Source organism: Symphalangus syndactylus, chromosome 4, assembly GCF_028878055.3.
Source record: "Symphalangus syndactylus isolate Jambi chromosome 4, NHGRI_mSymSyn1-v2.1_pri, whole genome shotgun sequence".
NCBI lineage: Eukaryota > Metazoa > Chordata > Mammalia > Primates > Hylobatidae > Symphalangus > Symphalangus syndactylus.
The window spans coordinates 95,609,733-95,634,570 of record NC_072426.2 but is presented as its reverse complement, the minus strand read 5'-3'; the positions used below and the strand labels follow the sequence as shown (position 1 = coordinate 95,634,570).

The window sequence follows — 24,838 nt, the reverse complement described above, 5'->3', positions numbered from 1 at the left end:
TTTTAAATTTAACCCAAGACTAGATAAATTACAGCTCATGTGCAAAACGTGCAAACACTCAATAGTCAAAACCCACAGAGCTCTGTCCTGCTCTGTTGCTAATGGCCTACATTTCTTCAGGTTACCTGCATGTATCCCGTTTCAGCTGTCTTTACAGCCGTGTCGACTAGACCTTCCCGGCCGGCCATTGTGTGGAAGAAAAACTCAGTTGGTGTCAAACCGGAATAAAAGCTATTAGCCACAAAGCCTTTGGCAGCTGGGAGCTAAAGAGAGGTAGAAAAAAGAAAATCAAACAAAAAAAGTTCAAGGCCCACGATTCTGAAATCCACTCAAATCAGAAAATGCCCCACCTTGAGACTATAAATACCTGGCCAGTATATTCTCATGAAATGGCAGGCTTTCTTTGCCCTTTCCTTATGGAGAAATACTTTATACCGGGGACAAGGAGAATGAGGGCCCAGCCAGGGCTGGTGCTGGTGCCAGTGGCAGGCAAATGGCCCAGGAGAGGGAAACCTAAGATCCGGATGCTCTCCTTAAAGTAGGCAAGCAGTCAAGGACCTCAGAGGACACCCTGTGGATAGAGGCTGCCTGCCCATTCCCTGGGAAATGACACCTTCAAGATATCCTTCCTGTGGGCCAGACCTGCCCACCTCCAAAACATAACCATGCATTGTTAATGTCTACAGGGTTTCATTCTGGGCACTGAAAATGTTCTAAAAGTAGATTGTAGTGATGGCTGCACAGCTCTGTGAATATATTAACAGTCACTGAACTGTATGCCTTACATGGATAAATTACATATGAAGTATACATGTATTTAAAGTTTATTTATTTGTAGAGATGGGGTCTCGCTATGTTGGCCAGACGAACTCCTGGCCTCAAGCAATCCTCTTGCCTTGGCCTCCCAAAGTGCTAGCATTTCAGGCATGAGACACTGTGCCCGGCCTGAAGTGTATCTTAATAGAATGGCAAAAAATACATATATAAAACTCCACATGAAATTGGCCAATGGTCTTTGATCTGAATAGGTCTGTGCTCCTTGGAGGGAAGTGCAGATGAAGAGATCTTCACAGTTCTACCTGATCTGCTACTGCTTACCTTTGAGTGTTTTTCAAAGTGAGGCAAGGACCTGTTTTCAAAGCCGTCTGGCACTCGAGAGCCACTGATGGCCTGCTGTCCCACACAGGCAATCATCTGTGATATGTTAATGAAGGAACCTGGGGACATGGGCCAGAAATGTAACATTCATTTACCAAAATAACACTAATTGAAGTGCATGCAGATCGGAAGGGTAAAACAGCAATAGGCCCTTATGCTCAACAAGGTCATGGTCCTGGAAGAGTAAAAGACAGAAATACCATCAAGACAACAAGGAGCTGTCGAGAACCCAAGAAAGGTGGAACGAGGGCAACAGGAGCCAGGAGCATGCATGGGTTGGAGGAAAGGCTGGGGAAGTGACAGGCGAGTCTTCAAGGAGGCTTCAGCAAGTCCAGGTTGGACTCCTGTAGGACATTATGATTTGGACATAAAGGGAGAGGGGGAGGAATTCCAAAGTGGGTGGAAAAGTGGGAAGCAAAGACAGAAGTGGGAAAGTGTGGGCTATGTCCTGCGGGCAGGAAGCAGGAGAGCAATGGGGTGAAAGGCAGCAAAGTTAAAGAGATTGGACTTTATCCTGTTAAAAAAAAAGTGTACAGAAATAGAAGCACAGAGGTTTTGAATTTGAATGCATTATCATAAAACCAAATGCTTTGAGGGCCTCTGTATCTACAAAATTAAAGAATTCTGCCACATCATTAAGTATATTAAAAAAATCCCTGGCTTTCTTCTTCTTCAACCTGCCTGACCTGCTGGGCTCAAGTGATCCTCCCATCTCAGCCTCCTGAGTAGCTGGGATGACAGGCACAAGCCACCATGCCCAGCTAATTTTTTTTTTGTATTTTTGTATTTTTTGTAGAGATGGGGTTTCAGCATATTGCCCAGGCTGATCTCGAACTCCTGGGCTCAAGCAATCCATCGGCCTCGGCCTCCCAAAGTGCTGGGATTACAGGCATGAGCCACTGCATCTAGCCTCATTTTTTTTCGTTTGCTCAAAGCACCCTCGAACTCAGAATCCACACACATTACCAACAAGTTCCTCCAAAGCAGTTACACTTCCCAAAATGCAGATAATTAAGTCTCTCTCTCTCTGATTTAAAAAGATCCCCTTGAATAAATGAAATGCCTGTTTGGAGTTGTAACTATCACATTTTCTGGAGCCAAACAGCCTGTATGGAGAACACACTGCCAGCAGGTGAGAGAGGGGCATGCACACCTTTGGAGCCACACAGAGCCATGGTGAGGGGGCTGTTGCTCTTGTCCAGCTCTCGGAGGCAGGCACTGCCGGCGTGGTCACGGATCACAGACAGCTCCTTCAGGATCAGTGCCTAGTGGGAGAAAAGGAGATGCTTGGTAGGTTGTCCTCATTGCCTGTGTGGATTAAAAATGTTCAATCTAACATTTAAAGAAATTTGAAAATACTGAGGCAAGATGCCCGATTTCCGATCAATAAATGTTTCAGAACCTTAGAGGAGCAAAATGCCCTGGCTATATGAACATGTGCATCTTCTACAAGGCTATAAAATCAGTGTATAAAGCAAAAAGTTTTTCTTTTTTTTTGTTTTTGTTAGTGACAGGATCTCGCTCTGTTGCTGAGGTTGGTGTACAATGGCATAATCACAGCTCACTGCAGCCTCAAACTCCCAGGCTCAAGCGATCCTCCTGCCCCAGACCCCTGAGTAGCTAGGACTACAGGTATATGTCCCTACCAGGCCTGGTTAATTTTTAAAATTTTTTTGTAGAGATGGGGTCTTGCTATGCTGCCCAGGTTGGTCTTGAACTCCTGGCCTCAAGGGATCTTCCTGCCTTGATTATAGGCATAAGTCACCAAGCCTGGCCTAAAACTGACAGTAATAAAAACGTGAAAAATCCTTTAAATGGCCCATAAGGTAGAATGTATGGCTTTGTGTATGCTACCCTACACAACAAAATATCTGTATACAAATAGCTGTGTGGACACACACATGCACCCCATACAAATGTATTAAGATAACATGTGGTATGTAAAAGAGAATTGCTTGTACTGTTTGTAAATTTGTCTTTCTACTTTTTCTTGCCAAGCACACATCTGAATGTCCACAAGCTAGGCATGTGATGAGGTGACTTCACAAGAATATTCCAGCTCATGAGCTCATCCACAGTTACTCCTCAACTTACAAACTAGGATGCTCAATCAGTTACGAGTCTGGTTCCACGAAAAATTGCTGCTGCAGAGGCCCCATGTAATTTTCTAGGAGGTACCAGTGAGGGATATCCTTTTCTCTCTCTTTAAGACTCAGTGAAAGTAAGATTAAGAATGAGCTAATGGTAAATACCTAACAAAATTCTGGTTTCTCCCTGCTTTAGAAAACGTATTTCATCAGAAAACTTCCTAATGCTTAAAGAGCCTTTCTTCCACACTCAGGTGAATCAAAGCTCAGTGCCATGGGTTATCAGTGAGGCAGAAGACGGCCAGGTCAAAGCCTGGTGCACTCAGACTGCTGAGGGAGTTTCAGGTTCTCACAGGCTGGTGGTGATTCTGATTCTGACCCATGCTGGTTGAGATCTTAGTTAAAATAGTTTCAAATGAGGGGCAGCAGGCTGGGGATGTGACTATTAGACATGAATTCTCCCTCTTCTGCATCCAAGTCTCTTTCAAAGACCATACATTCAAAGAGCTGTGGTGAGGCTGGGCGCGGTGGCTCATGCCTGTAATTCTAGCACTTTGAGAGGCCGAGGTGGGTGGATCACCTGAGGTCAGGAGTTCGAGACCAGGCTGGCCAACACGGCAAAACCCCGTTCTACTAAAAATACAAAAAAAAATTAGCTGGGCATGGTGGTGGGTGCCTGTAATCCCAGCTACTCAGGATGTTGAGGCAGGGATAACTGCTTGCACCCGGGAGGTAGAGGTTGCAGTGAGATGAGACTGCACCACTGCACTCCAGCCTGGGCGACAAAGTGAGACTCCATCCTAAAACAACAACAACAGCCGGGCGCGGTGGCTCACGCTTGTAATCCCAGCACTCTGGGAGGCCGAGGTGGGCGGATCACGAGGTCAGGAGATCGAGACCATGGTGAAACCCCGTCTCTACTAAAAATACAAAAAATTAGCCGGGCGTGGTGGCGGGCGCCTGTAGTCCCAGCTACTCGAAGAGGCTGAGGCAGGAGAATGGCGTGAACCTGGGAGGCGGAGCTTGCAGTGAGCCGAGATCGCGCTACTGCACTCCAGCCTGGGTGACAGAGCAAGACTCCGTCTCAAAAAAAAAAAAAAAACTGGCTGGGCATAGTGGCTCACACCTGTAATCCCAGTACTTTGGAAGGCTGAGGCGGATGGATCACGAGGTTAGGAGATTGAGACCATCCTGGCCAACATGGTGAAACCCTGTCTCTACTAAAAATACAAAAATTAGCTGGTCATGGTGGCATGTGCCTGTAATCTCAGCTACTTGGGAGGGTGAGGCAGGAAAATCGCTTGAACCAGGGAGTCAGACGTTGCAGTGAGCCAAGATCATACCATTGCATTCCAGCCTGGCTGGAGTGCTTCATAAAACTATGAAGAGTGAGACTCCGTCTCAAACAAAAACAAAAACAAAAACAAAAAACAAACCCCCAAAAACCAAAGAGCTGTGGTGTCAGTTTCTACTTGAAGGATGCTGAAAATAGAAAAGGCAGGAGCACTCAAGTACCAGTTATAGAAGCGACCTGAGTGTGCCACCGGAACAAGAGCAGCCCCGTGTGGCTGAATGAACAGATGGCTATGTTTTCAACACCTGGATGTGAAAGCTAGGAGGGACATGAGGATCTGATGAAAGGCCCTACCCTCAGGAAACAAATGAGGACACACACAGTGAGCCCAGGGCCCCAACAGGACAGACGCCACTGCCTTGACTTGTCCCACTCCTTTGCTACCTCTCTTCATGGCTCAGCACAACCCCAGACGGCACCACCTTAGCCACTGTGCATGGAAAGTGGCGACCCTGAACCAAAGGGCTGGGCTCACCTCCAGGGTCTCCTCAGCAGTGCAGCCAGGCTGCTGCTGCAGCTTGCCCGTGTTCAGGGCTTCGATGTACTCATCACATTTCTTGTAGCCAGCATTCAGCAACTCATACTTGGCCTTTAGCAGTCCTTGGCCAGGTGTGACATCACCGATCCCAATTGAGAAACCACGGTTAGCTGTAGAGTTGGTACAGCAGGAAGAAAGGGCCATAAATGAGACTCAGCAAACCTACTAAATATAATTTATGCCTGCTAGATATAGTTTGTACTATATATAAACTACGTATGTATAAAGTATAAAAAAGTGTATATCTTCACAGAATTCATCACAATTCAATTAAATAATGGCTTTCTTTCTCAGTCATTAGGGAGTTACACAAAATGACTAAGACTCAACTGACTTCTCTCAGAGACCTTACGATCTGGTGGGGAAACACAATACTGTTTCCAACTATTATCTAAAGCACAGTGACATTAAACACTAAAGGGTGGCCTGAGGGCTGGGTGCAGTGGCTCAGGCTCGTAATCCCAGCACTTTGGGAGGCTGAGGCAGGAGGCTCGCTTGAGCCCAGATGTTTGTGATCAGCCTCGTCTCTACAAAAACCTTAAAAAATTAGCCGGGCATGGTGGCACATGCCAGTAGTCCCAGCTACTTGGGAGGTGGAGGTTGCAATGAGCCATAAGCACATCACTGCGCTCCAGCCTGGGCAACAGAGCAAGACCCTGTGTGACACATACACAAAAGTATTCTCCACCTTTGATGGAACTAGATGCCACCATTGATCCTAGCCACAATATACTGTATGTAGAAATAAAGAGAGTGAATGAGTGGTTTCTGGCTTAGCAGGATAGGAAGGTATGACCTACAAGTATCTGTAGATGAGAGGACTAATGGGCCTGGAAAGGCTCAGAAATGAGATCATTAGGTTCTGCAAATGCTGGAGATGACGAATGTGCTGGAAACAAGGAAACCTAGTGGAAAGTCTGTATAAGGAAGGCTCCAGGCCCTTATTCCTGTAGGAGATGGGAGTTCACTCCCAGCGAAATGGAATCAGAGAGGCTCTGGGTCTAGGAATACCAGGCAGATGAAATAACTGTAAACAAGAGCACTGAAGGAAAGTCTGTATATTCCATGCTTGAGAACCCTAAGCCTGATTCCCTGCGCAGCTCCCGGAATCCCAGTAGCCAGGTCTCTAACCTAAGTTAGGAGATGGAGACTGCAAAAGACATCTCTGGGAAATCAAGCTTCCCTAGAGAAAAGTGTTACTAATAAGGATATTGGGTAGCCCCTCCATAGATTTTTTTCCTCAATAAAAAAACTGAGAGGTCCATCAGCCAGTCAGCTCCATTTCCAATCAGTGTTTCAGTCCTTACTCCTGAAGGACCACCAGATGTTTGAGGAAAGATTTTAACATGAAAGACAAAAGACACAAATGCACAGGAAAAAGAACCTAAAAGGACACAGAAAATTCAGGAAGCAAATATAATAAAACTGTGAATAATATTCTCTCAGAGTGATGAGAGAAGATACATTCAGGGATCAAAATAAGAAAGCTTTAAAAACAAAGCAGGCTGGGCGCAGTGGCTCACGCCTGTAATCCCAGCACTTTGGGAGGCCGAGGTGGGTGGATCACTTGAGGTCAGGAGTTTGCGACCACCCTGGCCAACATGGTGAAACCCCGTCTCTACTAAAAACACAAAAATTAGCCGGGCATGGTGGCAGGCACCTGTAGTCCCAGCTACTCAGGAGGCTGAGGCAGGAGAATCACTTGAGCCTGGGAGGCGGAGGTTGCAGCGAGCTGAGATTGCGTCACTGCACTCAAGCCTGGTGACTGTGCAAGACTCCGTCTCAAAAAAAAAAAAAAAAAAAGAAAAACACTACCTGTGAGTAAGAATATTGAAAAATATTATTGGAAATTAAATACATGATAGTGATAAAATTTAAAAAATCAACAGAAGTATTAAAAGATAAAGTGAATCTAGAATAAAGAGATGGCAAACGGAAAAGAAGATAAATAATTAGATAATTAATCTAGGAGTTCTAATATGTAATTAACAGAAGTTCCAAAAAGAAAGAACAGAGAAAGTAAAAAAGAGAAAATTATTAAAGAAATAACATAAGAAAATTTCCAGAATGGAAGGACACACAGTTGCAGATTAAAAGAAATTACCGAGTGCTTAGTACAGTGAATGAAAATAGACCCACACCAAAGGTATATTGTTGTGAACTTTCAGAGTGAGAACAGAGAGGATTCTCAAAGTTTCTAGAATGAAAAAACAATTCAAGGGCCAGGCATGGTAGCTCATGCCTGTAATCCTAGCACTTTGGGAGGCAGAGGCAGGCGGATCACTTGAGCCCAGGAGTTCAAGACCAGCCTGGGCAACATAGTGAGACTTCATTTCTACAAAACTTAGTTGGGCATGGTGGCACATGCCTGTAGTCCCAGCTGCTCGAGAGGCTGCATGAACCACGATCACACCACTGCACTCCAGCATGGGTGACAGAGCAAGACCCTATCTTCAAAAAAAAAAAATCAAATACAAAAACTGGGGAATAAGAATGACGATACCCGTTAACAACTCTGAAAGCAAGAAGAAAGTAGAGCAGTACCTTCAAAATTCTGAGGGAGAATAATTTTCAATCTAAAATTGTATACCCAGGCAAGTATAAGAGTAGAATAAAGTTTTGGGGGCATGCAAACATCACTTGACTCATGGCCCACTCAAAGCATGAGCAAACAAACAAACAAAAAAAATAGAACAGTGAAAGCATAGTAGGCAAATATTGAGTAATCTTGGAGAACTGAATCATGGACAGCCAGCCCCGAGTGTTCTAGTGCTTCCACAGGTACCTTGGAAGCAGCCCATCAAGGATGTTTTATAATCTAACCCTGTCTAGAAGAGTGTAGGGAGTTACTGCTGGTTTTGAGAAGAGAACTGAAAAGCAAATTCAAATCTGTTGTGAAACTATTCAGTACTGAGTTAATTTCATTAATAACAGCATACATGATTTAGCCTGGAACGAGTATCTTTTTCTGTATGTATATGTGTGGTGGGGATGAAATGGCAGTAAAAGAAAAAATAACATAAATCCTTAAGTCTCTAACAACTGCAGCTTTAACTAAAAGAAGGATGCTGAGATACTCACACAGGTAGACAGGAGCCAGCCTGGCGAGCCGTGACATGGCATCCGCAGCTTCATTCTGCCCCCAGTCTCGCAGCAAAATGTAAAAAATATTGTTCTTGGATCCTGACCCTAGGGTTCCTTTGTCCATGCTGCCACTCATCAACTCACTGTTCTGGATTGTAACATCTGGAAGAATGATTATATATTTAGACAACAATTATTTATTACTTTGCCTTATTCCAAAATGAATTTGAGACAGTTGAGACAATATGTTCCCATACTGACACATAAGGCAGAACAAACAGGAATTCTCCTCAAAGCTTTTTTTTTGGGGTGGGGGGGAGGGGTTAAAGGAAAACTTGGGAATTTTTGAAAAATATAAAAACTCCAGTTAATGTGTAGTCCTAACCGTGAAATATACCAGTTGACTCTCACTCTCCTCATCTGTGAACTGTGGGTAACAGTATCAAGCACTTGTCATCTTTATGTTATGGGATATTTTGAGCATCAGATGAAATAACATACAGTGAAGTGCTCTATAAACTATAAACAATTTGTTACTCATATAAGATATTAACAAAGGTACCATCATGTACAGCCTATATAACAACCAAATGAAATTCATATCCAAAAAGAAACAAAACACAGTCTAAAACAAGAAGCTGAAGTATTTCAAAGATCAGAGAGCATATTTCCAAAGAAATAAACCTGAGGAGTATCAGTGCCCTTCAAAACATTTGCTCTTCATTAGAAGACAGCAGAAATCCTGACCTTCAGAAGAACTCTGCAATTCAGTTCTTCAGTACAGAGTCCTGGAGATCCATTTCTAGTCCCAAGGTCTCACTAGCAAAGCCCATTCTAAATCAGTGCTACTCAAACTAGGCTGCCGGGGAACTGCTTGGTAGTGGTCTGGGTGAGCGAATGCGCTCACATCAGAAAGTAACTCAATGGATGCTGGCTAAACAGCAGGGCTCCGTGGACTGCACTTCGCGTTGAACTAGTTTAGACAGACTCAGATGACTTGCATGTAAATCCTTTCCCTGGCTGGGTGTGGTGGCTCACACCTGTAATCCCAGCACTTTGGGAGGCTGAGGTGGGAGGATTGCTTGAGCCTAGGAGTTCGAGACCAGCCTGGGCAACGTAGGGAGAACCTGTTTGTCTTTATTAAAAAAAAAAAAGAAAAATCAATCCTGGCTGGGTGCAGTGGCTCACGCCTATAATCCCAGTACTTTGGGAGGGCAAGGCGGATCACTTGAGGTCAGGAGTTCAAGACCAGCCTGGCCAACATGGTGAAACCCCGTCTCTACTAAAAATGCAAAAATAAGCCAGGCGTGGTGGTGGGCACCTGTAATCCAAGCTACTCGGGAGGCTGAGCAGAAGAATCGCTTGAACCCAGTAGGCAGAAGTTGCAGTCAGCTGAGATTGCGCCACTGCACTCCAGCCTGGGCGACAGAGCAAGACTTGATCTCAAAAAAAAAAAAAAATTAAATGCCTTAAATAGTAAAATCCTTGTTTATTGCCCCCCCCAAAAAGATGACAAAATAAAGACAAACTACTAAGTGAGAAAAACTAGTCACTTAAGACAAAACACAGAGAGAACATTCTAACCACTGCATCACATGTCTACATGATCTCTATTTTTAAGAGAAATGGGGAATTACATCTGAGAGAAGAAATACCAGCTACATTTTCCTGAAGAAAAAACTTTCCACCCAAGGCTTAGAGAAACAATGAATTTGCTTGCTTCGCGAAGGTACCAGCAAAGCTGATGACCAGCCACTTGCTTTTCTGTCACGTTCCTCCTCCTCCCCACCCGAGTTCTGTCCACTCACAGGAATCATTGGCACAGAGATCTTCCCCTTTGCCACAGTACTGCTTGCCCTTGGTTCGCAGGTTGGCCCTCACTGGATTGTCATCGCTAGGCCTGAGGATGACACTGAAGATCTGCTTTCCGGTCCACAGGGTGACAGGCTGAGGGAGGGGAGGAAGCCTGAGAGTCAGTGGGCTAAGCCTGGTCTCAATCCCCCTTCAGTAGACAAAGCCAGGCGGCCCAGGGACTGCACTCAAGCCTGGCACCAACACGGTTCCACTCATTTCACCAGTCTACCCCCACGGACACATACACACACCTGTGCACCAACACACAATTCCCGCACACACCTTTAGGATCGTAGGCGGTGGGAGGCGAACTTTAATTTTCTCATCCTTGCCAACCAGTATTGAAGCAATGATTTGGCAAGCCTTGGCTCGATCAAAGAAAGTGTCCTTGAGAGTGAGCAGATAGGCACCTAAGCATTAGGAACCAACACAAAACAAAGAAAACGAAATTGTGAGAATACTGCAAGGTTTCAATTTTAAAATAAATTTGAACCATGACCAACAGCGTGAATTGAAACAAACAGCCGCTTACTGGCTTTCTCCTCCAACTAGGATCTACCTCCACAGGAACGTGACTTTGTTTTGTTCACTGCTGTATCCCCAGGCAAAGTGGACAGATTCTAAGCCAGACACTAGGTTTAGAAAATGCCCAGTCCATGAGAGGAGCTCACTAAAGACTTGCCAAATTAATGAATAACCAACCAATTAAAAAAAAAAAGAAAAAAAAAAAACCACGGGGAGGTTCATGATCAAACTTAGTAAACAAAAAACCAAATTAAACACAGGCTATTAAAATAGCTTTTCAAGTCATCACATGAATCACTATGAATGAGGAACACTGTGTTCCAGTCAGAAGTCTCCTTTCAAGTGAACTTCACCAACCTACCTGTTAGAAAATCCTGAATAGCAGCAATCAGTGGTTCCCCGTTCCTCGGGGTTACAAGATTTGCTTTAGTCTGTAGGAAAAGTAAGCGCGGTCAGTTAGCTGTTCTCGGATGCATGATGCAGCCCAAAGCCTGAATCACAAGGTTTTTGAATAGTTATGAACAAATACAGAGTAGCAGAAGGACGAGGCTGAGAAATGAAAGCCAGGGGTCTGAATCCCAGCTTTGTCACTAACTCCCAGTTCCTTTATCTGTTAAGGGGAGAGAAAAAAATACCAGCAAGATTGACCTAGGAGGGTCCTACCAACACCAAAATGAAAGACCAAGTGAAGTAGTTTCAGAATTCTATGAAAAACTCTACCCATGTAAGAAGATTTTATTGTTGTTTGTTTTTGAGACAGAGTCTTGCTTATAGCCCAGGTTAGAGTGCAGTGGTGCAAATACGGCTCACTGCAGCCTCAACCTCGTGGGGCTCAAGTGATCCTCCCAGCTCAGCCTCCCAAGTAGCTAGGACTACAGGCCCACATCATCATGCCCAGCTAAGTTTTTGCATTTTTTTTGTGCAGACGGGGTCTTACTTTGTTGCCCAGACTGGTCTCGAACTCGTGGGCTCAATTGATCCTCCCACCTCAGCCTCTCGAAGTGCTGGTATTACAGGCATGAGCTGCTGCACCCAGCCCTATTGTTATTACTATATGCGCTTCTCCAAAGAGAATTCATTTCTGTGAATGATGAGGAGCGTTGTGACCTCTGAAGTCAACCAATTCCACACTTGTCCACAATGACGACAGAACTGTTAAATGTCCCTTGGTTAAGACATTACGTTCTAATAATAATCAATCCAACAACAGAATTTAATTAAGCATTTAATGAGGGCCTATGTTGGGCAAAAAAGGGTGTTAGGTAGTAAAACATAATTAACTCATGTAAAGAAGGCTCTGTGTGTATGAGAGTACACTTGCTCTAATCTTGATATGAAAATGCACATGTGTATTTGTGGGTTTTCTGGGCCTTTTCACCCAGAAAGCAGGGTCCTCTCAGACAAAGGCCCATTACCACCCACTTCTGAGCCACTATCCAAAGCAGGGACCCTTCAACCAGAGTGGGAGACAGCTATTCAGCCAGATGTGCCTCTTTATTGCACACCGCCTGACTGCTCTTACTCCTGGTTTAGAGACTCTCTCTGAGGTGGATACAGGTAGTCTAAGGGTAGAAGCAGAGTGCAAGGGGCTGAGATTCATGTATTTTGAAAAGGTCTCCTGGGTAATTTGGGCCCACATCCAAATTAGAGCCCTACGCACTCCACTGAGAACAGCATTGCTAAATCAGAATGATAGGTATTTTCTCACTTGAGGAAACTTGTCCACATGGTAACTAAGGATTCTTCTACCCCAAAATCCTTGGAGACTTTGTTTTATTATTGCCATTTGTAACCAATGAAATATGCAGTTTTAACACAATGTCCACAGTACGGATCCTCAATGGCAGAGTCGGCAGCAAAGTCTAAATGGTTGGTTGCAAGCTGATAGCTATTATTTCTAGCAGCATTCTAAAAATTACTTTTTGTTACAAAAATAATATATGCTCATTATAGAAAATAAATCTAAGGCCAGGTGCAGTGGCTCACACCTATAATCCCAGCATTTGGGGAGGCTGTGTCGGGCGGATCACCTGAGGTCGGGAGTTCAAGACCAGCCTGACAAATGTGGTGAAACCCTGTCTCTACTAAAAGTACAAAATTAGCTGGGTGTGGTGGCAGATGCCTGTAATCCCAGCTACTCAGGGGGCTGAGGCAGGAGAATCACTTGAACCTGGGAGGTAGAGGTTGCAGTGGGCCGAGACCATGTCATTGCACTCCAGCCTGGGCAACAAGAGCGAAACTCCATCTCAAACAAACAAACAAACAAACAAAAAAAAAAGAAAAAGAAAATAAATCTAAACATATATACAACTTAAAATCCCAAAACGATACATGCAATACTAAAAGCCTAAAACAAAACAGGTTAAAAGCATCACATCAGAAATGGTAATAAATGCTTTGGAAGGCAGGGACACTTACAACTATAAGACTTACCAGTTCTTAATATAGGAGGTTGGAATACTGAAAAAAGAAAGCCCGAAGCTCTAAAATACTCAATAGTTAGGGATCATGAAGTTCAGGAGGGGAGAATCCTACACAGCAGGTGCCATGTCCCACTGTGCTATTGCTGGGTCAGGAGTGAATAGTACCTGTAGTGCCAACAGGTTTTTTTTTTTTTTTCTTTTGAGACAGGGTCTTGCTCTGTTGCCCAGGCTGAACTGCAGTGGTGTAATCACAGCTCACTGCAGCCTCAACCTCCTGGGCCCAAGCAATCCTCCCACTTCAGCTTCCTGAGTAGCTGGGACTACAGGCGTGCACCACCACACCTGGCTAATTTTTGTAGTTTTTGTAGAGATGGAGTTTCACCATGTTGTCCGGGCTGGTCTTGAACTCCTGAGCTCAAGTGAACCACCTGCCTAGGCTTCCTATAGTGCTAGGATTACAGGCCTGAGCCACCGCGCCGGCCTGTGCCAACAGTTAAAGCCCAACTGTAAGCTCCTTAAGAGCAGGCACATGCCTCACTATCACCGATCTCCTGCAGCATCTACTGGGCACTCCTTACGCATTTGTCATATAAAGTGGTGGTAAGAGTTATTATCATTATGTATAATACTGCATCCTTTAAGAAGACGAAGTATGTAATATAGTTTAGGAAGGTTTCCATTCAGAATGTTCAATAAAATGTGCTGGTGCTTAAAGAATCTTCAGCTACTGGAAAATTTACTTAGGTAGGACATCTTCTTCCCCTGTGACCTCCAGCATTGAAATTGCTATATTCTTTTCTTATCTTGACATAACTGGCCCTCATGTACACATTTTCTCCCAGAACCCACATTTATAGGCCAGAAAATCCCCTCAATGCATCTGTTACAGACCCTAACTCATGTATACACTATAATTTCCACGAGAGATTCTTCAAAGGCTCAAAAGAAACCAATAAAAAGAGAGATATATAGGCAGTTAGTGGTCGGATTTAAGAACAGAAAGAGACGTGAAGGACCTCTTCAAGGAGAACTACAAACCACTGCTCAATGAAATAAAAGAGGATACAAACAAATGGAAGAACATTCCATGCTCATGGGTTGGAAGAATCAATATTGTGAAAATGACCATCCTGCCCAAGGTAATTTATATATTCAATGCCATCCCCATCAAGCTACCAATGACTTTCTTCACAGAATGGGAAAAAACTACTTTAAAGTTCATATGGAACCAAAAAAGAGCCCGCATCGCCAAGTCAATCCTAAGCCAAAAGAACAAAGCTGGAGGCATCATGCTACCTGACTTCAAACTATACTACAAGGCTACAGTAACCAAAACAGCATGGTACTGGTACCAAAACAGAGATATAGATCAATGGAACAGAACAGAGCCCTCAGAAATAATGTTGCATATCTACAACTATCTGATCTTTGACAAACCTGACAAAAACAAGCAATGGGGAAAAGATTCCCTATTTAATAAATGGTGCTGGGAAAACTGGCTAGCCATATGTAGAAAGCTGAAACTGGATCCCTTCCTTACACCTTATACAAAAATTAATTTAAGATGGATTAAAGACTTACATGTTAGACCTAAAACCATAAAAACCCTAGAAGAAAACCTAGGCAATACCATTCAGGACATAGGCATGGGCAAGGACTTCATGTCTAAGACACCAAAAGCAATGGCAACAAAAGCCAAAAGTGACAAATGGGATCTAATTAAACAAAAGAGCTTCTGCACAGCAAAAGAAACTACCATCAGAGTGAACAGGCAACCTACAAAATGGGAGAAAATTTTTGCAACCTACTCATCTGACAAAGGGCTAATATCCAGAATCTACAATGAACTCAAACAAATTTACAAGAAAAAACCAAACAACCCCATCAAAAAGTGGGCGAAGGACATGAACAGACACTTCTCAAAAGAAGACATGTATGCAGCCAAAAAACACATGCAAAAATGCTCATCATCACTGGCCATCAGAGAAATGAAAATGAAAACCACAATGAGACACCATCTCACACCAGTTAGAATGGCCATCATTAAAAAGTCAGGAAACAACAGGTGCTGGAGAGGATATGGAGAAATAGGAACACTTTTACACTGTTGGTGGGACTGTAAACTAGTTCAACCATTGTGGAAGTCAGTGTGGCGATTCCTCAGGGATCTAGAACTAGAAATACCATTTGACCCAGCCATCCCATTACTGGGTATATACCCAAAGGACTATAAATCATGCTGCTATAAAGACACATGCACACGTATGTTTATTGTGGCACTATTCACAATAGCAAAGACTTGGAACCAACCCAAATGTCCAACAACGATAGACTGGATTAAGAAAATGTGGCACATATACACCATGGAATACTATGCAGCCATAAAAAATGATGAGTTCATGTCCTTTGTAGGGACATGGATGAAACTGGAAATCATCATTCTCAGTTAACTATCTCAAGGACAAAAAACCAAACACCGCATGTTCTCACTCATAGGTGGGAATTGAACAATGAGAACACATGGACACAGGAAGGGGAACGTCACACTCCGGGGACTGTTGTGGGGTTGGGGGAGGGGGGAGGGATAGCATTAGGAGATATACCTAATGCTAAATGACGAGTTAATGGGTGCAGCACATCAACATGGCACATGTATACATATGTAACAAACCTGCACATTGTGCACATGTACCCTAAAACTTAAAGTATAATAAAAAAAAAAAGAACAGAAACAGCCTGGCTTCTTTGGCATTGTTAGTTGTGGTGATGTTTTCATGTAAGTTTCCCTTTGCCTCCTTTCAAGCAGCTGTTATGCCAAAGCTGAGCTGTGCCACCCTACGTACCCCCATGAGAACAAGGGCCTCTGCTTTAGCTTCTTCTGTTTGAGGAAGATGAAGGTTCATTTCATCACCATCAAAGTCAGCGTTATAGGGTGTACAGACACACTCATTAAATCTGAAGGTCCTGTGAGGCTTGACCCTGGCCTGTGGAACACAAAACAAAACAGGAAGAGGACTTAGGCATTTATCCAAAAGCTTCTCTGTTTTGAAACATTAAAAATGGCTTCCTGGAAAACTCGGCACTGGCTTAAGAAAGTAGATTTCCAGTATTTTCTGTCAGGTGATATATATCATTTAAGACTCATTCCCAGCCTTGCTAACATGGTGAAACCCCATCTCTACTAAAAATACAAAAATTAGCCGGGCCTGGTAGCACATGCCTGTAATCCCAGTTACTTGGGAGGCTGAGGCAAGAGAACTGCTTGAACCTAGGAGGCAGAGGTTGCAGTAAGCCAAGATCGCGCCATTGTACCCCAGCCTGGGTGATAGAGCGAGACTCCATCTCAAAAAAAGAAAAAAAAAAAAAGACTCATTCGAGAAGCTTTATTAGATTGAACCAAAGCAGTGAATTTCAACAAAGGTGCCAATGTGAAGGCTCCCACTGGCCAAGGATGTCATGGTTTCAAGTATCAAAAAGATTAACAGCAGAAGTTGATTAAAATAAACCAACTAAATAAAAACCCATGTGTTTATAATGACACTGAAAAAAGAGAAAGTCAAAACAAACAAAAAACCCCAATCAATCTAGTTGGAAGTTACTGAGCACTTACCCCCCTTTTCTTTTTTGAGATGGAGTCTCACTCTATTGCCCTGGCTGGAGTGCAATGGTGCGATCTCGGCTCACTGAAGCCTCTGTCTCCCGGGTTCAAGCAATTCTCCTGCCTCAGCCTCCTGAGTAGCTGGGATTACAGGCATTTACTACCACGCCAGGCTAATTTTTATATTTTGGTAGAGATGAGGTTTCACCATTGGTCTAGAACTCCTGACCTCATGATCTGCCCACCTTGGCCTCCCAAAGTGCCAGGATTACAGGCATGAGCCACCGCGCCTGGCCCTTTCTTTTAAAAAAATTTTTTTTTTTTCCTAAGCACATGAACACAGGAGAGCACTAAGTTCTTACTTCCCAAAATGACAATAAAGGACAAAGACTTAACCATTTACACAGCCTTTGCTTTATGAGCTGCACCTCTGGGCAAGCAAACAGACCTAATTAACAAGTGGGTATTTTCCATTATAAGAATTCTAGGTAATAAATGTGAAAGGAATGATAGATTCGAAAAGTGGGGTTCCATTTTGTAGCCTAATAAAATAACACAGGCAATGATGATAAATTAATTAGAATGAATTCATTGCTTGCATCTTGACTCAAACAAACCACTAAAAGACATTTTTGAGACAAATGGGGAAATCTGAATATGAACTAGGTATGGACCTGGGAATGCCAAGAGATGACTGTTAATTTTGTTAGGTATGATTACAGCACTGTGGTTATGTAAATTTTTCTCACAAATGTAAACTAGATACATATTGAAAAATGACACAGATGTGGGTTCATTGAAGAAAAATGGGAAAGATAAAACAAGTGTGGCTAAACCTTGAAAACTGTTGCACATAGAGGATGGGAATATGTAAGTTCATCAGACCATTCTTTCTACTTTAGTGTACATTTGAAAATTTTCTTTTTCTTTTTTTGAGATGGAGCTTCAGTCTGTCGCCTAGGCTGGAGTGTAGTGGCGCAATCTCAGCTCACTGCAACCTCTGCCTCCTGGGTTCAAGCGATTCTCCTGCCTCAGCCTCCCAAGTAGCTGGGATTACAGGCACGTGCCACCACATCCGGCTAATTTTTTGTATTTTAGTAAAGATGGGGTTTCATCATGTTGTCCAAGCTGGTCTTGATCTCCTGACCTCAAGTGATCCACCTGCCTTGGCCTCCCAGAGTGCTGGGATTACAGGCATGAGCCACCACACCTGGCCTCAAAATTTTCAAATAAAAAAAATTTCTACTTTTTTTTTTTTTAGAGACAGGGTTTCATAACGTTGTCCAGGCTGGAGTGCAGTGGCTATTTATAGGCGTGATATAGCACACTGTAGACTTGAACTCCCAGGCTCATGTGATCCTCCTGCCTCGGCCTCCTGAGTAGTTGGGGCTACAGGTGTGTGCCACTGCCAGTCAAAAGAAAACTAATAATTATATTTTGCAATGTTCCAAAGCCAAGCAAAACATTCCAGAAAGAGAAGGCTTTAGTTAACCCTCTACATTCTCACAATCATAATCCTATCATCACAAACTAATTCTTAGTTATTTCTACTGTTACGTAAACAGACTGATATAATGTGTTCAGACTACCCCAAAATGAATCTAGAAAAAAATATTACCATAAGAGCCTGCTTAAACACTGTTTGCAAAGGCTCATGGATTAACAGCTTTACAGATAGGAGAATCTATGAATATTGAACAAAGTAAAGCTGTATTTCATTTGCATTTTAAATCTCCAGAAAAAGGAACTGCTGCTGTTGCAAAACTAAATCACCAAAAAAATATGGTTTAAGGTCTTAGAGGACTACTGCAAAGAAAAAATCTTTTAAGCATTTTAGTTGCTTAGTTAATATGCAAAGTTAAATCAAAAGTCAATTTTCTGGCTGGGCACAGTGGGTCATACCTATAATCCCAGCACTCTGGGAGGCTAAGGTGGGAGGATCCATTGAGCACAGGAGATTGCGACCCATCTGGGCAATACACCAAGACCTCAGCTCCACTTAAAAAAAAAAAAAAAAAGGCTGGGCACAGTGGCTCATGTCTGTAATCGCAGCACTTTGGGAGGCCAAGGTGGGTGAATCACCTGAGGTCAGGAGTTTGAGACCAGCCAGGCCAACGTGGTGAAATGCTGCCTCTACTAAAAATACAAAAATTAGCTGGGCATGGTGGCATGCACCTCTAACTGAGAGGCTAAGGCAGGAGACTCACTTGAACCTGGAGGCAGAGGCTGCTGTGAGCCAAGACTGAGACACTGCACACCAGCCTGGGCAATAGAGTGAGACTCTGTCTCAAAAAAAAAAAAAACAAAAAAAACCTGGCCATCATGGCACACGCCTATAGTCCTAGCTACGGCAGGCTGAGGTGGGAGGATTGCTTGAGCCGAGGCGGTCAAAGCTGCAATGAGCCAGATTGTGCCGCTGCACTCTAGCCTGGGTAACAGAGTGAGACTGCCTCCAAAAAAAAAAAAAAAAAGGTCAATTTTCTGCCATACCTATTTTACGTAAGTTTGTGCACACAACACATATACGTGTATATGTTTTTGTGAAACCATGCTAGTCACTCTCAATTAAATCTTTTCTTAGTGTTTTGTATGAATATTATGTTGCAAATATTAAAAATTTAATGTTAAAGCTTACTAAAAGGAAGCTTGAAATTAAAAAGTTTCACTCAAACTAAAATGTGAGAGAAGAGGGATACCAATAGTTATAAAAGCTTGGGCCAGCTGTGGGGGCTACTCACGCCTATAATCCCAGAACTTTGGGAGGCTGAAGGAGGACTGCTTGAGACCAGGAATTCCAGACTAGCTTGGGCAATATAGTGAGACCCCCGTCTCAACCAAAAACAAACAAACAAACAAACAAAAAAACAAATTAGCCAGATTTGGTGGCACATATCTGTGGTCCCAGCTACTTTGAAGGCTGAGGTGGGAGGCTTGCTTGGGCCTGGGAGGTCAAGGTTGCAATAAGCTGTGATTGTGTCACTGCACTCCAGCCTGGGTGACAGAGCAAGACCCTGTCTCAAAATAAAAGTTATGAAAACTTGAAATAACAGGCAATTTTAATTTTAGAAGTCCACTGTTTAGCACTGAACAGTCATGGCAAATTTCTACATGATGGAAAATTAAAAAAGCAGTGCTACTCACCAGATGAGCCATAATGCTCAATTTGTGCAGCGATGGCTGCCGATTGAAGAGCACCACATCTCCATCAATGAGGTGTCTCTCTACGATATCACCATACTTGAGCTCTTGAGCCATCTTTTCTCGATTTCCATATTTCAAAAACCTGAATGTGCAACAATAAACATGATCTGTGAAAACAAAGTTCTCTCACCAAGTTTCTCCCTCTTCAGATCAGGATTCAATCATTAATACATTATTTCACCAAATCTAGGATGCCTCCATTTTAATGTCATATAGTTTTATGTGCCAAGAAAAAAACTCCCTATTAAACTATGACAGGGTGGGCAAGGTGACTCACTTCTGTAATCTCAGCACTTTGGGAGGCCAAGATGGGCAGATTGCTTGAGCCCAGGAGATTGAGACCAGACTGGGCAACATGGGGAGACCTCGTCTCTACAAAAAAATACAAAAATTAGCCAAACGTGGTGGGGTATGTGCCTTTAATCCCATCTACTTTGGAGGCTAAGGTGGGAGGATCACCTGAGCACAAGAGGTGGAGACTGCAGTGAGCCATGATTGTGCCATTGCACTACAGCCTGAGTGACAGAGACATCAAAAAAAGAAACTATGATAAATTGATCTTAAGATATGTCTGGTCGGATGTGGTGGCTCACGCCTGTAATCCTAGGACTTTGGGAGGCTGAGGCAGGTAGATCACCAGGTCAGGAGTTCGAGACCAGCCTGGTCAACATGGTGAAAACCCATTGCTACTAAAAATACAAACATTAGCCAGGTGTGGTGGAGGGTGCCTGTAATCCCAGCTACTCGGGTGACTGAGGCAGGAGACTTGCTTGAACCTGGGAGGCGGAGGTTGCAGTGAGTCAAGATCGTGCCACTGCTCTCCAGCCCCTAACAGAGCAAGACTCTGTCTTGAAAAAACAAAAAAAGATATATCCTAATTTTAGAAATGCTAAAAGCCCTGAGAGTCCAGGTGACACAGGCAATGATCCACGTTATATATTTATTGTATTTCTGAGACAGAGTCTTGCTCTGTCGCCCAGGCTGGAGTGCAGTGGTGTGATCTCAGCTCACTGCAACCTCTGCCTCCTGGGTTCAAGTGATTCTTGTGTCTCAGCCTTCTGAGTAGCTGGGACTACATACGTGCACTACCATGCCTGGCTAATTTTTGTATTTTTAGTAGAAAAGGGGTTTCTGTGTCATGTTGGCCAGGCTGGTCTTGAACTCCTGGCCTCAAGTGATATGCCTACCTTGGCCTCACAAAGTGCTGGGATTATAGGTGTGAGCCATGAAGCCCAGCAATAATGATCCTCTTTAGACTTTAGTATCCATGGTATTTTGTCCTCCTGGATCCAATAACATTACAAGCCTGAGAACAAAGGAGCACTTCATGTATATTCAATGACTGAACCGAGCAAATGACATACCTTGGCTCGCAGAAATTTAAACAGATATTTTCCGCATGCCAAAATGTCATGCAAACTGTATTCTGGATTGCATTCTGTGGCTGAGTATGACCACAGTGAGCTTTGCCATGAGAACGCAGTTAAATCCAACTAGATTGGGAAAAGATTACCTTTTCATCTGCGTATGTCTCTGCTGAATGAAGTTTGCTCCTGGGTGAACCTCAGGGCCATTTTGAACCAGTTTCCTCAAGAAATTGATGTTTGCTTTGTTTACCTGCAGTACAACAAAACCACAATAAGTTATTCCCAGGTATCTAGAAGCTAACAAGTGATACTGAAATGCGTCTTCATCTTTACTTTCCTTGTACAGATTCTAGGAGAAAGAGAGGCATCCTGGGCAGCCTGCTGCCGATGGTCTTGAGTATAATGTGAACAACAGACTGGCAAACAAGCGTCCAGCTTCCAGTGTGAACTCAGCTGTTTGCTCACTGAGTGACATGGCCAATTCCTTTCCTGGTGCTTGGTTTCCTCACTGGTAAAACGGGTAGGCTAGACTGATCTATAGGGACCTTCTGTGATCCTAGAAACAGGTGGCAACTTGATCTGCAATAACTTACCGGGGGCTTGTAAGGTTTAAAAGTTGTGACACCAGCACCATAAGCCCTGGTCTGCATTGAATGTGTTCTGGAACCTCTTAAACAATTGTCTTGTGGAACACCATTTTGGAGAAATAAACTCTTGGATCATTAGTAACTCAGCTGAGGACACACAACACAAGCTGACCAGGAACATCTATGATCTGGGCTAACTGTGAGTCTCACAGGTAAAGCTAATCAATATTCTCGTTAGCAGGCCCTGCAGTTATCTAGACCTCAATTTAAAAAAAAAAAAAAAAAGTATGGGCTGGGCTTGGTGGCTCACGCCTGTAATCCCAGCACTTTGGGAGGCCACGGCGGGTGGATCACTTGAGGTCAGGAATTCGAGACCAGCCTGGCCAATGTGGTGAAACCCTGTTCCTACTAAGAATATAAAAATTAGCTGGGCGTGGTGGCGGGTGCCTGTAATCCTAGCTACTCAGGAGGCTGAGGCAGGAGAATCACTTGAACCCGGGAGGTAGAGGTTGCAGTGAGCCGAGATTGTGCCACTGCACTCCAGCCTGGGCAATAGAGTGAGACTCAGTCTCAAAAAAAAAAAAAAAAAAAAAGTACTAGCTGGACACAGGGCCCTGTAATCTCAGTGACTTTCAGTGACTTGGGAGACTAAGGTGGGATGATCACTTGAGGCCGGGAGTTCAAGACCAGCCTGGGCAACATACTGAGAATCCCATCTCTAAAAAATTTTTTAAAAAAATTAGTTAGGCATAGTGGTGTGCACCTATAGTCCTAGCTACTCAGGAGGCTGAGGCATAAGAATGGCTTGAGCCCAGGAGTTTGAGGTTACAGTGAGCCATGAGCATACCACTGCACTTTGGCCTGGGTGACAGAGCGAGAGTCTGTCTCTTAAAAAAAAAAAAAAAAAGCCAGGCCAGATGCGGTGGCTCACGCCTGTAATCCCAGCACTTTGGGAGGCTGAGGTGGGCGGATCACGCGGTCAGGAGATCGAGATGATCCTGGCCAACATGGTGAAACTCTGTCTCTACTAAAAACACAAAAAATTAGCTGGGCGTGGTGGCAGGCGCCTGTAGTCCCAGCTACTTGGGAGGCTGAGGCAGGAGAATGGCGTGAACCTCGGAGGTGGAGCTTGCAGTGAGTAGAGATCGCGCCACTGCACTCCAGCCTGGGCAACAGAGACTCCATCTCAAAAACAAAAACAAAAAATAAAATAAAAGGCTTTCTGGGTATGTAGCAATAGCCTTAAGATGTTCAAATACTTTGACTCAGTGACTGTAAAGTTTTAAAAATAAAAAATCTATCCCAAGAAAATTAACTACGGATGTTTACCATTTAGTTAGTTTAAAATATGAGGTATGAACCACCACAGAAAAGTGTCTACTTTTTTTTTTTTTTTTTACGATGGTCTCGCTCTCACCCAGGCTAGAGTGCATTGGTGTGATCTTGGCTCACAACCTCCACCTCTCATGCTCAAGCAATCCTTCCACCTCAGTCTCCCCAGTAGCTGGGACCACAGGCGCCTGCCACCACTCCTGGCTAATTTTTTGTATTTTTGGTAGAGACAAGGTTTTCACTGTGTTGCCCAGGTTGGTCTTGAACTCCTGGGCTCGGATGATCCATCTGCCTTGGCCTCCCTAAGTGTTGGGATTACAGGTGTTAGCCACCATGCTCGGTCAAGATGTTATTAATTGGAAAAAAAAGTTGCAAAAAAGTATAGCATATACATGAGTATATACACATGAAGCTAGAAACAACTGTGGCTGCAGATGGTTTAGAAAATACATACCACCATATATGTATAAAACAAACTGGGAAGACATATACACTCATATAAACCAAACTGTGGGTTGAGTGGGTTACTGGGGACTTTCTACTGCCTGTTGTTTGCAATACCAAAATATAACGTAAAAGACTGAATTTAAAACAAGAATTGAGCAGCTGAGTGGTCACTTACCTTCTCAGGAAAAGTCAGAATTTTGGCCACATGAACTGGCACAGCTACCTCATCAATCCGGAGGTTGGGGTCAGGCGAGATGACTGTTCTGCCAGAAAAATCCACTCTCTTTCCTGAGAGATTTCCTCTAAATCGACCTAAATAGCCAAAAACATGTCATAGGTCCCCATGGCATACCATGTGCTGATGGGAACAATAAGAACAGAGATTGAGGAAAGCCTGTGACCTCCAATCAGAGAAGCTGGACAGACACTCCACAAAAAGGAACCAAAGAGAGTGGGCTGGCTTCTGCACATCTTGTGGGAAACCTACCCTGTTTTCCCTTCAGGCGTTGGACGAAGCCTCTGGTCCACTTCTTGGGTGCCATGTTGAGGGGAATGCCCGAGAGCTCACTGTTAATGTAGAGGGCACACTGCAGCTGCAGGAAATCCCAGTCCTCCATGATCATCTGGGTCTTGGCTCCTGAGATCCGATGCTAAAACCAGCACAGCCCGAACAGAAACAAACCTGGTCAGTTTGATTTTTCTCACATTTTCTTGACCAGAAGTTTTTGGATAGATATACTACAAAACTTACAAGCAAATGGGAGGCACTGACCTTTTTAATAACATCGTTTAGGAAAATGATTTCTGTCAGTTTCATTGTCAGATCATCTTCATTGGTGCCAGACTTCAAATCACTCACAACGGAGGGTCTGATACACAAAGGAGGCACCAAAAGTCGTGTGAGAATCAAATCAGATGGCTTTCCGGCTTCTGGGTTCATCAGAAGTAGAGGAACATCTTCAGCTGGGATTCGTTTAAATAAATTCAGAACTACTAAGGGATTCAAGTTTTCCTACGGAAAGGAAGAAAGGCAGAAATGGAGATACTATGTTAGTTTTCCATAGCTTGGGCAAGGTTTTCCTTCACCATGTTTTCTAACCTATCTGTCACTAAGGATAAGTGACAACAGAGATTTCTATGGATGACACGCTATGCTGCAAGAGCCTTAAAAATGTGTATGTCCAAGATGGCCGAATAGGAACAGCTCCGGTCTACAGCTCCCAGCGTGAGCAACACAGAAGACGGGTGATTTCTGCATTTCCATCTGAGGTACCGGGTTCATC

At 43.7% G+C, this 24,838-nt stretch overlaps 1 protein-coding gene across 2 annotated transcripts in view; it reads right to left on the bottom strand.

Moving 5' to 3' along the window:
* POLR3A (RNA polymerase III subunit A) overlaps nt 1–24,838 on the bottom strand; it is a 59,450-nt gene that overhangs the window by 20,237 nt on the left and 14,375 nt on the right. For both annotated transcript variants that reach the window (XM_055275593.2, XM_063637483.1), the window contains exons 6-19: nt 24,328–24,567; nt 24,043–24,205; nt 23,731–23,867; nt 21,336–21,439; nt 19,763–19,904; nt 15,867–16,007; nt 10,962–11,031; nt 10,358–10,485; nt 10,030–10,168; nt 8,219–8,383; nt 5,075–5,247; nt 2,312–2,423; nt 1,099–1,217; nt 126–263 (exon numbers count right to left, since the gene is read on the bottom strand). In XM_055275593.2, coding sequence (XP_055131568.1) covers nt 126–263; nt 1,099–1,217; nt 2,312–2,423; nt 5,075–5,247; nt 8,219–8,383; nt 10,030–10,168; nt 10,358–10,485; nt 10,962–11,031; nt 15,867–16,007; nt 19,763–19,904; nt 21,336–21,439; nt 23,731–23,867; nt 24,043–24,205; nt 24,328–24,567 — 1,971 coding nt within the window. The remainder of the gene's footprint in view (nt 1–125; nt 264–1,098; nt 1,218–2,311; nt 2,424–5,074; nt 5,248–8,218; nt 8,384–10,029; nt 10,169–10,357; nt 10,486–10,961; nt 11,032–15,866; nt 16,008–19,762; nt 19,905–21,335; nt 21,440–23,730; nt 23,868–24,042; nt 24,206–24,327; nt 24,568–24,838) is intronic.